Source organism: Myotis brandtii, unplaced genomic scaffold (assembly GCF_000412655.1).
Source record: "Myotis brandtii unplaced genomic scaffold, ASM41265v1 scaffold165, whole genome shotgun sequence".
Lineage (NCBI taxonomy): Eukaryota > Metazoa > Chordata > Mammalia > Chiroptera > Vespertilionidae > Myotis > Myotis brandtii.
The window spans coordinates 1,787,780-1,799,771 of record NW_005356042.1 but is presented as its reverse complement, the minus strand read 5'-3'; the positions used below and the strand labels follow the sequence as shown (position 1 = coordinate 1,799,771).

General features: G+C 40.7%; 1 protein-coding gene across 2 annotated transcripts in view; it reads left to right on the top strand.

Moving 5' to 3' along the window:
- The window catches only part of PDCD2L (programmed cell death 2-like), a 21,638-nt gene that overhangs the window by 3,299 nt on the left and 6,347 nt on the right, over positions 1–11,992 (top strand). For both annotated transcript variants that reach the window (XM_014536614.1, XM_014536613.1), the window contains exons 3-4: positions 919–1,029; positions 10,635–10,783. In XM_014536614.1, coding sequence (XP_014392100.1) covers positions 919–1,029; positions 10,635–10,783 — 260 coding nt within the window. The remainder of the gene's footprint in view (positions 1–918; positions 1,030–10,634; positions 10,784–11,992) is intronic.

Genomic DNA, 11,992 nt, shown 5'->3' with positions numbered 1-11,992 from the left:
CTGGTCACACCCCCTTCAGGGTGGGGGTCCCCACTGGGGTGCCTGGCCAGTCTGGGTGAGGGGCTGAGGGCTGCTTTCAGGCTGGCGGTTGTTGACTGAAGCTCCCCACCGCTCCTTTTTTTTCTCTTTTTTTTTATTTTATTCTGGGCCAGCTTTAGCTCTGGCTCTAGCTCTGAGGCTTCGTATCTGGTTTGTTTGCCGTTCTATAATCGAAACAATGTATAACTTCAGCTCTGAGATCCCGGCAGGCTGAAAGCTGGTTTCTGGGCTTTTGTTTAGCTTCTACATTTGCAACATAGTACATAGTTGCTTAGAGTTGCAACTCAGAGGCCGGCAAGTTAGGCGGGGAACGTTGGCGTCTGCAGTCACTGGAGCAAGTGAGCCTCCCTGCTTGCGCTTCAGTGCATGGCTGCCGGCCGCCATCTTGGCTGACAGTTAATTTGCATAAGGATATGCTGATTAGCCAATGGGAAGGGTAGCGGTCGTACGCCAATTACCATGTTTCTCTTTTATTAGTGTAGATTACAACAAGATATTTGGAGAGATGACCTGGTTCTGTACCAGAGCTCTTTCATTTATAAGCTTTTTCAGAATAATTTTGGGTTGCATAAAGACGTGTTGGCGTTTGAAAATAATCCAAATGGAGAAAGAAATGGAAGGAGTCATTGGGCACAATGACTCTTCACATTGCAAACCATTATTCCAGAGTTGAAAATGGTTAGGGAGCAGGGCGTGGGAAAAGGGTGGGCAAGGGAATTACTGTTATACATTATAATGTATTAAATTTATGATATTTAAATTGTTTGCATATGTTAACTTTGGTAAAAAAATTTTTTTTTAATTACCTTGTTTGCTCTTCTAAATACTATAATTCTCTAGATATAGACACTCAAAACTATTTTCTGATTCTCTTTTTAGTCTTCCTAGTGATGATAATGAAAAATATGAGAAGACCATAATTAAAAGTGGAGATAAGATATTTTACAAATTCATGAAGAGAATTTCTGCTTGTCAGGAGCAAATTTTGAGGTAAAGGTACAATTTTCTTTTATTGTTTCTCTTGATATGTTAGTTTGGAAAACACAGGAAAGTAAAGTGAGAAAACCAGTATGCCTCAAACTGAAGCTAAGATTTTAGTATATTACATTCACTTATTTTTTTATGCATTTGGATGCATCGATGCAGGTAGGTATTGTGTATTTTTTAAAAATATAATTGGGCCCTGGTCGGTTCGTTTCAGTGGATAGAGCGTCGACCTGCGGACTCAAGGGTTGGGATCCTAGTATTAATACTTTTTCTTTTCAATAAACATTCATCGGTATTGAAAGGTTGTTGTATATTAAAAATTCTTCAAAATGTTTTTTCTGCTTTTTCTTAAACTAAATTTTTAATAGGTACTGTATTCCTAAGTCTCAAATATAAAAATGTGTACATAAGCATATATGTGTAAATATAATGATTCCTTTCTTGCCATCCACAGTCTACTGAGGTACCCACTGTTGTTAGTTTCCTATGTGTACTTATAGTTTCTTTATGCATGTATAAACAAATATAATGGTTATGTATTACTTTTTTTTTTACACAAAAGGATGCATTTGAGGCAGATTCTGGACCTTGCTTTTTTAACTCTACATTGTATCTAGGAGTACTGTATTTTTGTAGTACATTGAGAATTTTGTTTTAAGAAAAGCTTTATAGTACTGTGTAGTCCCTTGTCAGTATTTCTTGGACATTTAATGTTATTCCCAAACTTTTGCTACTTTAATTCCTACTGGTGATATATCAAAGTTTAATTCTTACTGGCAGTCTATAGTGTCTGTTTTCCTATAGTCTTACCAATAGTGTGAGCTTCATGCTTTTGTATTTCTACCAATTCAAGGTAAAAGGGCATGTTGGTATAATTTTACTTTTTAAAAAAAATTTTTTTTGACATCTTTATGTTTTTGAATCATTTCTATCTATTCATATCCTTTACTCATGTTCCCATAAGTTCTTAGTCCTTTTGATTTTCAGGAACTCTTATCTAGGGTATCCCCAAAAATGTATATATGCACTTTGAATAATTATAAGGGCAGTGTTTATTAAAATACATCTCATTTTCAAAATTGTGCTATCAACTCTAGCCAGTTTGGCTCAGTGGGTAGAGCATCGGCCTACAGACTGAAAGGTCCCAGGTTCAATTCTGGTCAAGGGCACATGCCTGAGTTGCGGGCTCCATCCCCAGTGGGGGGCGTGCAGCCAATCAATGATTCTCATCATTGATGTTTCTAACTCTTCCTCTCCCTTCCTCTCTGAAATCAATAAAACATAAAATTTTTTAAATTGTGCTATCAGCTGTTACAGTGTGTATATGTTTTTTTGGGGACACCCTGTATTACAGAGATTAGCCTTTATTATTATGATTAATTTTCTTGATTTGTTATTTGATTTTGCTTATAGATATATCATTGGGTAATTAAGTGTTCCCATCCAATTTGTTTCAGTTTTGCACAGTTTAGTGCTGCATTACTGAAATCAGTAAAAATACATGTAAAAATCTTCTATATTTTCTATATATAAAAAAGCCTAATATGCAAAGTGCCCCCTTGGGAGTTCGATCGGGATACTGGGCGTTCGATCGCTCACTATGATGTGCTAACCACCAGGGGGTGGTGTGGAATGAAGGAAGGCCCCGGCAGCCGGGGAAGGGAGGCCCTGGCCTGCAGCCAGAAGGCCCCGATTGACCCTGATAGCCAGCCAGGCCTAGGGACCCTACTTGTGCATGAATTTCATGCACCGGGCCACTAATAAATAAATAAAAACCTTATGCCTGGCCAGTGTGGCTCAGTGGTTAATCATCGACCCAAGAACCAGGAGGTCACAGTTTGATTCAGGGTCGGCACATGCCCAGGTTTCCGGCCATCTTCAGTGGGGGGTGTACAGGAAGCTGCTGACAATTGATGTTTCTCTCTCTCCCTCTCCCTTCCTCTCTCTGCAATCAATCTCTACTAATAAAAGGCCTATGCCATGATGCTGTAACGCGGAACGACCAAAGACTGGTCACCAGGAGGCTGTGTGCACAGTAAGGCGCACGCGGGTGGGTGGGGACTTGACTCTGGGTCCCACGTCCTGCCCGGCACTGTGGGAGTCAGTCTGGGTCCCATCAGTGCAGCAGGTCTGGGTCTTGCACGATATCGCCCACTGGGCCTCTAGTAAAAACATATTCTTAAAAATAAATAAAAGCCTTAAAAAAAATGAATCCTAGTTCCTCCACATCCTTGCCAGTACTTCATATGGTCAGTGTTTAATTTTAGCCGTATTAGATGATGTGTAGTAGTAGGAGGAGGAGTAGTATTTCCTTGTGGCTTTAATTTGTATTTCTTTAACGACTAATGATGCTGAATATCTTTTCAAGTGTTTGTTTTCCACCTGTATCTGTCATCTTTAGGAAAGTATCAGTTCAGATCTTTCCACCATATTTCTATTGGGTCATTTATTTTTTTGTTGTTGAACTGTAGGAATTCCTCATATTTTCAGTATATGAGTTCTTTTTGAGGTTATATACATTTCAAATATTTTCTCCCTTTCTGTGGCTTGCCTTTCATTTTATTAATAGGGTCTTTTGAGGCAAAGTTTTAAATTTTGATTGAGTCCAACTTAACAGTTTGGGTTTTTTTATCCCCTCTTATTTTTTTTACTTTTTAATAAGTTTAAGTCCTTGAGTATAGCATTACACAAATCCTGTGTCCAGTGGCCTTAGCAGAAGGTTGCTTTGGAATTTGTCTCGGGCCATGCCACTGATCCATGAGGACATTGACTTTCCCCAGATTGCTCTGGTTTTCTTAGGTTTCCCACCAGGAGTCACTGTTGTTTTTTGCCTGAACACATCTTTTTCCTACATGGAATTCAGTTTCATCTCAAGCATAAGCACCTTCAGTTTTAAGAAGAGCTGCCCTAGCTGGTTTGGCTCAGTGGATAGAGCTTTGGCCTGCGGTCTGAAGGGTCCCGGGTTCAGTTCCGGTCAAGGGCACATACCCGGCTCAACCCCTAGTAGGGGGCATGCAGGAGGCAGCCGATCAATGATTATCTTTCATCATTGATGTTTCTATTTCTCCCTCCCTCTCCCTTCCTATCTGAAATCAATAAAAAATCCTATACAGTAGGTCCTTGGGTTACATCAGAGATCCGTTCCTAAGGCGCGTCGTAACATGATTTTAGCCATAAGTTGGAACCCACCTACATAAGCACCTACGTCACTCACATGGAGCACATACTCAGCAGTAATGAAGTGAAACAGTAAAAAAAATTTAAAAGAAAGATAATTTCTGACCTTTACTTCTGGTAAATAAATAATAAACATAAAGCACATATGTACGTACATATGTCGAAATGACGGAACTTTTTTTTTATATAAATAAATGGGAGATGGCGACATAACCATGAAATGACATACGTCGAGGCTGACGTAACCCAAGGGCAGTCTTCCGTATAATAAAGAGCTAATATGCAAATGGTCGTCATGCCCTCGTACCCTTGTGCCCTCACTCCGGGGATCAGGGGACCTGAGGCCGTGCCCCCTGCCCCAATGCTGGAGCTGGGGGACCTGAGGCTGCGCCCCTTGCCCTGTGGGGCTTGACGGGGGTGGGGATGGCCAGATCTGGGTCGCGCAATTTTGAGGCGTGCGCGGGTGGGTGGGGACTTGACTCTGGGTCCCGCGGCGCATCCTAGACTCTGACAGGAGGGAGATTTTCATAGTTTTGCTAATTTTCTTTCATCTCTGTCACTTCTATTATAGAGAAAGGGTATATAGCAATATTAAAATATTTCTTCTAATTAATTCCCTTTTAATGTGCATGAATTTTGTGTACTGGGCCACTAGTTTAAAAATAAGAAAGAAGAGCTGTGTGCTCCCTCTGGTTCTAGAGACCCCACTTACAGCCAGCAGCCTTCCAGACATATTTGTTGTTTTAGAGTTCCTGTTCCCAGATGGTAGAGAGGCTGGTTTTTTGTTTTTGTTTTGCTTAAGAAAGTTCTGCCTAAACCAAGATAAAGAAGGGTTTTTTCTGTGTTTTCTTGTAGAAACTTTTAGTTTCAGTTTTTACATATAGGTCTGTGATCCATTTTCAGTAAATTTTAATATATGACATATGAGGATCAAGGTTTATTTTTTTCCATGTGAATATCCAATTGTTCATGCACCAGTGTGGTCCCTCAGCGTGGCCTGCGGGAATCTGGGCAGAGCCACTCCCACTATGAGAGTGCACTGACCACCAGGGGACAGCTCCTGTGTTGAGCATCTGCCCCTGGAGGTCAGTGTGCATCATAGCAACCAGTTGACCAGTCGCTTAGGCTTTTTTTCAGACATCCCTCTCACAATCCGGGACTAATTGCCCCTGTTTCTGCCTGCCAGCCTGATCACTCCCTAACCGCTCCCGGCCTGTCTGATTAACACCTAACTGCTCCCTGCCAGCTTGATTGCCCCCACCTGCCCTCCCCTGCCGGCGTGATGGTCCCCAACTGCCCTCCCCTGCTGGCCTGATTGCCCACAACTGCCCTCCCCTGCCGGCCATCTTGTGACGGCCATCTTGTGATGATGTCACGTGTGACGCCACTAGGCTTTTATTATATGGAATTAGTGTTGTCTTCTTATCTCTTGCTGGGAGAGGAATGTTAAAACCTCCAACCCACAACTGCCCTCCCCTGCGGGCCTGATTGCCCACAACTGCCCTCCCCTGCCGGCCATCTTGTGACGATGTCACGTGTGACGCCACTAGGCTTTTATTATATGGGATTAGTGTTGTCTTCTTATCTCTTACTGGGAGAGGAATGTTAAAACCTCCAACTATGATTATGGATAGCTTTTTCTCCTGTCATTTTGTCTCATGCATTTTGGTGCTGTTTTAAGTTATGTACACTTAGTGTTGTTATATTTATCTGAGGAATTGGCGGTATTATAATTATGACATGTTCCTATTTATTTCTGCTCATACTCCTTCCTTTGAATGTATTTTGTCTGATGTTAATATAGCCACACTAACCTTCTTTTGTTTAGTCTTTGTTCACTCTTTTACTTTCAACTTCTTTCTTATATTAAATATAAAGTGTATTTTTATATAAGTTATCAACTTATTTAAACTAAAAAGTAAACAAAAACAGTTCACCTATTTGCCTACCTCCCAACCTCCACCTCTGGCAATGACCAGTCTGCTCTCTGTATCTATGAGCTTGGTTTTTGTTTTCTTTTAGATTAATTCTGCATATAAGAGAGATCACATGGTATTTATCTTTCTCTGACTTATTTTGCTTAGAGTCAGTCCATGTTTACATAAATGGAAATATTCATTCTTTTATATATGTACTAGAGGCCCAGTGCATGGGAATCGTGCACTGGTGGGGGGCATGGCCTGCAGGGATCGGCCCTCTGTGGGAGCACCACTGCTCATCCCAGTCAGCTGAGTGGCTGTGGACCCACCCTCTGAGCGGCTACTCCCTGGTCCGGCATCTTCTGTGGAGCCGGAGCACTTGCCTCTCCAGGGGACCCAGTAGGAGCTGTGCCCAGAGACAGTAGCACTGAGAGATGGCAGAGTAGGCCTCAGTCCTGTGGCAGCCATGAACCTGCTTCCAAGCCTCCAGGGTCAGCTCTGCACAGCCTGCAGGCGTCCAGAGGAGGCGGCAGGGAGCGAGGAGGAGGAGGAGCCTGGAGCAAGGAGGCAACAATCACAGCCTGGGTTCCTGCCTGTTGGCCCAGGGTTTTCGGCGGGAGCAGCCACTCACCCCAGTCAGCCAAGCGGTGCTCCCACTGTGGTAGCTCACTGACTACCAGGGGGCAGCTCCTGTGTTGAGCGTCTTCCCCCTGGTGGTCAGTGTGCGTCATAGCGACTGGTTGACCAGTCGTTCTGGTTGTTCTGCAGTTTGGTTGCTGGGCTTTTATTATATAGGATATACACACACACATATATATATACACACTTATACCACAATTACTTTTTAATTTTGTTTCAGAGAGGAAGGGAAAGGGAGAGATAGAAGCATTAATGATGAGAGAGAATCATTGATGGGCTGCCTCCTGCATGCCCCCTAGTGGGGATCAAGCCCACAACCTGGGCAAACCAGCCAGGGCTATACCATAATTTCTTTACCAATTTATCCATTGATGGACACTTACGTTGTTTCCATATCTTGGCTAGTATAAATAATGCTGCAATTGCCCTAACCGGTTTGGCTCAGTGGATAGAGCGTCAGCCTGCCGACTGAAGGGTCCCAGGTTCGATTCCGGTCAAGGGCATGTACCTTGGTTGTGGGCACATCCCCAGTGGGGAGTGTGCAGGAGGCAGCTGATCAATGTTTCTCTCTCATCAATGTTTCTAACTTTCTATCCCTCTCCCTTCCTCTCTGTAAAAAAATCAATAAAATATATTTTTAAAAAAGTAATGCTGCAATGAACATGGGGGTGCATCACATATCTTTTCAAGTTACTGTGTTTATTTTCTTTGGATAAATACCCAGAAGTGGAATTGCTGCATCATATGGTAGATCTGTTTTGAATTTTTGAGGAACCTCCATACTGTTTTCCATGTTGGTTGCACCAATTTACATTCCCACCAACGGTCCACAAAGGTTCCCTTTTCTTCACATCCTCACCAATACTTGTTATTTCTGTTGTCTTTTTTTTTTTTTTTTTATTGATTTTTTACAGAGAGTAAGGGAGAGGGATAGAGAGTTAGAAACATCGATGAGAGAGAAACATCGACCAGCTGCCTCCTGCACATCTCCTACTGGGGATGTGCCCGCAACCCAGGTACATGCCCTTGACCAGAATCGAACCTGGGACCTCTCAGTCCGCAGGCCGACGCTCTATCCACTGAGCCAAACCGGTTTGGCATTTCTGTTGTCTTTTAAAAAATATATTTTTATTGATTTTTAGAGAGAGGAACATCGATGTGAAAGGGAAGCAGGATCAGCTGCCTCCTACACACCCCCTACTGGGGATGTGGCCCACAACCTGAGCATGTGCTCTGTCCTGGAATCGAACCAGCAACCTTTGAGTGCACAGGATGACGCCCAACCTACTGAGCCACACAGGCCAGGCTGTTATTTCTTTTTGATAATAGCCATTCTAACAGGTGTGAGGTAATGATCTAAAATATTTTTCTTAAGCAGCTTAAATATATGGGTTTTGCCTTTTTAAAAATCAGGCTGTTTGCCTTTTGCCTTTTACATGTTTTGTGTGTTTTTTTTTGTAATCCTCACCTGAGGATATTTTTTCCATTGATTTTTACAGAGAGTGGAAGGGAGGACCCAGGGGAGGAGAGAGAGAAAGAGAAAGAGAGAGAAACACGTCAATGTGAGAGAGACACAGTAATTGGTTGCCTCATCGAACTTGCAACCCAGGTACATGCCCTTGACCTGGAATCAAACCTGAGACCCTTTGATACAAGGGCTAGTGCTTTAACCACTTCGCATACCAGCCAGGGCTATGTGGTTTTTAGTCCTTTAATGTAATTACTGGTGGTGTGGGTTAATTTTAATCATTCTGGAATTGGATTTTTCCCTTTGTTTATTTTGCACCTGTTTTCCATTTTGGTTAACCTTCTTTTCAGTGAATTGAGTTTTTTTAGTTTATGATTTTTTCAAATATATTTTTATTGATTTTAGAGAGGAAGGGAGAGGGAGAGAGAGAAAAAAAAACATCAATGATGAGAGAGAATCATTGATCAGTTGCCTCCTTCATGCTCCCCACTGCGGTTGGAGCCTGCAATCCAGGCATGTGCCCTGACCAGGAATCGAACTGTGAACTAATTTATATAGGTTGATGCTCAACCACTGAACCACACCAGCGGAGATGGTTTATGATTTTATCTCCTTTCTTAACTTTCTGTAATAGCTCTGTAGCCTTTTAGTGCTTGCTTTAGTGATTATAATGTACAGCTTTGACTTATTAGTCTACCTTCACTTAGTAGTTTACTCCTATGAACTGAGAACCCATCCAGATTCCCATTTACCTTTCTCCTGCCCTTTGTGATCTTGTTTTCATATATCCACTTCTGTAGATGCTATATACCCCATAAACATTATTATTTTTGCTTGAAATAATCAATAGTTTTTAAATAAAAGAAATGTATGTGTGTAAAATGAAATAAAAATACTTGTTAGAAGGGCTTTTCTATTTATTCACCTATTTAACCTCTTGGTGCTCTACATTTCTGCATGCAGATATGGGCTTCCAGGTGCTATTTGTCTGAAGAACTTATTTTAATTGTTTTTTTGAAGTGAAGACTTGTTGGAGACAGTCTTTAAGGTTATGTCTGTCTAAAAAATGCATTAATATTTCTTTTAATGGACATTTTTATTAGATATAAATATTACTTTTTACTTTTTTCTTTCAGTACTGAAAAGATTTTGTTCTATTATCTTCTTTATTGTATCCATTAGAAATTAATTCTTATTGTTATTCTGTTTTTAACATATATTTATACTTTGTGTACTTTAGAATTTGTGTGTTTCAATTTATTCTGCCTGGGATTTGCTGAGCTTTTTGGATTTATGGGTTGATTACTTTTCATTAATTTTGGAAACATTTTGGTCATTATTTTCAAATATTTTTTCTATCTTTCCTTCTAGGACTCTAGTGAATTGCATGTTAGATTATATGAAATTGTCTCATGATTTTTAAAGCTTTTTTTCCTTTTGTTTTAAATTTTCACTTTTTGTTTCATTTTGGATATTTCTATTTTCCTCAGACATACAGATTTTTTTGTTTCCAGTCTACTATTTTCCTTTATTGAATGAAGTTATTTCTGATATCACATTTCTGTTTCAGTCTTGTCGTTTCCATTTCTATGTTAAATTCCTAATCTGTTTATTGCATGGTCACCTTTTCTTCTAGATTTTTTTACATGTGTATTATTGGTATTTTAAAATCTTTTTCTGATAATACCATTATCTTGTCTATGGGTCTCCTTGTATTGACTTGCCTTATGGATTAAATTTTTCTTTTTTTAAAAAAATATACTTTATTGATTTTTTACAGAGAGGAAGGGAGAGTGAGATTTAGGAACATCAATGAGAAAGAAACATCGATCAGCTGCCTCCTGCACACCTTCTACTGGGGATGTGCCTGCAACCAAGGTACATGCCCTTGACCGGAATCGAACCTGGGACCCTTCAGTCCGCAGGCCAATGCTCTATCCACTGAGCCAAACCGGTTAGGGCTGGATTAAATTTTTCTGCTTCTTTGCATATCTAATAACTTTTTTTTAAAAAAAAGGTTTACCAGAAATTATATGTTGAAGAAAGGTAGTTACTAAAGTAAATATTTACTCCTTAGAAGGGCATGCAAGTAGTGAGGAGGTCTGAGTTGATTTAATTTGCAGTTGAGCTGAATCTGGGCTTTGTGGCATTTTTACTTAGATTCATTTCTACATTGGCTTTTGTGCCTTCATCCAAACTTTGAATCAAGTATTGATAAAACTTCAGATATCTTGCCATGCTTTACAGGCTTGCTGCTGGTGTTGTGGGCCTATGGATTTTCTTTTTTTCTGGCTTAGAGCTGGTACTCTGCAAGAAAGAAACACAGTTTGCAAAGTGAGCTCTTAGATGTTGCAATGTGACTTGTACGTGGTCCTGACTCTGTGTTTTTTGTTTCGGTGCCCTAGGTATTCCTGGAGTGGACAACCACTGTTTTTGACCTGCCCTACATCAGAAGTCACTGAGCTCCCAGCCTGCAGCCACTGTGGAGCCCAAAGGACATTTGAGTTTCAGCTTATGCCAGCACTGGTCAGCATACTAAGAAGTGCTAATTTAGGTAATAAGCCCTTTATTAATTTGAGTTTGTGGATTTATGACACTAAATTGGAATTATTTTTAAATGAAAGACTATTTTGTTTTACTTATTAATAAAATATAAACATATTACAGAAAATTTGGGAAATTGAAATTATGGTAAGGAAATTTATAATTCAATCAATCTAATGAATGTATTGATAACAAGTTAGTTGATTTAAGGCCACACTATTTTCTGTCCTTAAAATTACTTTCATCTCACCCTATCCGGTTTGGCTCAGTGGATAGGGCAGACTGAAGGGTCCTGGGTTTTATTCCGGTCAAGGGCACATGCCTGGATTGCGGGCTTAAACCCCAGTAAGGGGTGTGCAGGAGGCAGCCAATCAGTGTTTCTCTCTCATCATTGATGTTTCTCTCTCCCTCTCCCTCTCCCTTCCTCCACTGGGGATGTGCCCGCAACCCAGGTACATGCCCTTGACCGGAACCAAACCCAGGACCTCTCAGTCCACAGGCCGACGCTCTATCCACTGAGCCAAACCGGTTTCGGCTGAAATAAATAAAGATATATTTTTAAAAATTTATTTTTATCTCATTATAATATAATTAAAATGTATTATTCTTTTACAAATTGCATTTACATGATTATAGTTATTTTTAGAAATTTTTAGAAAAAGATGAAAAGACCCTGGCTGGGTGGCTTAGTTGGTTGGAGTGTTGTCCCGTATACCCAAATGTTGTGGGTTTGATTCCCTAGGGCATATACCTAGGTTGTGGTTCCATCCCAGGAGGTCACCCACAGGAAGCAACTGATAGATGTTTCTCATCATTGATGTTTCTCTCTCTCTCTCTCTCTCTTTCTCTCTCAAATCAATAATAATAAAAAAATGTCCTGTACAGGAGGCAGTCAAACAATGATTCTCTCTCATCATTGATGTTTCTATCTCTCTCTCCCTCTCCTTGCTCTCTGAAATCAATAAAAATATATTAAATCTTAAAAACAAAACAAAAAGAAGCCCTAGACTGTCTGACTCAGTGGATAGAGCGTCAGCCTGCAGACTGAAGGGTCCCAGGTTCAATTCCAGTCAAGGGCACATACCTTGGTTGCAGGCTTCTCCCTGGCCCAGGCCCTGGTCAGGGCTCATGCAGGAGGCAACCTATTGTCTCTCACATCAATGTTTCCCTCTCTCTTCTCTCTTAAAAAAAAAAAAAAAGGAAAAAAAATCCACAGGGG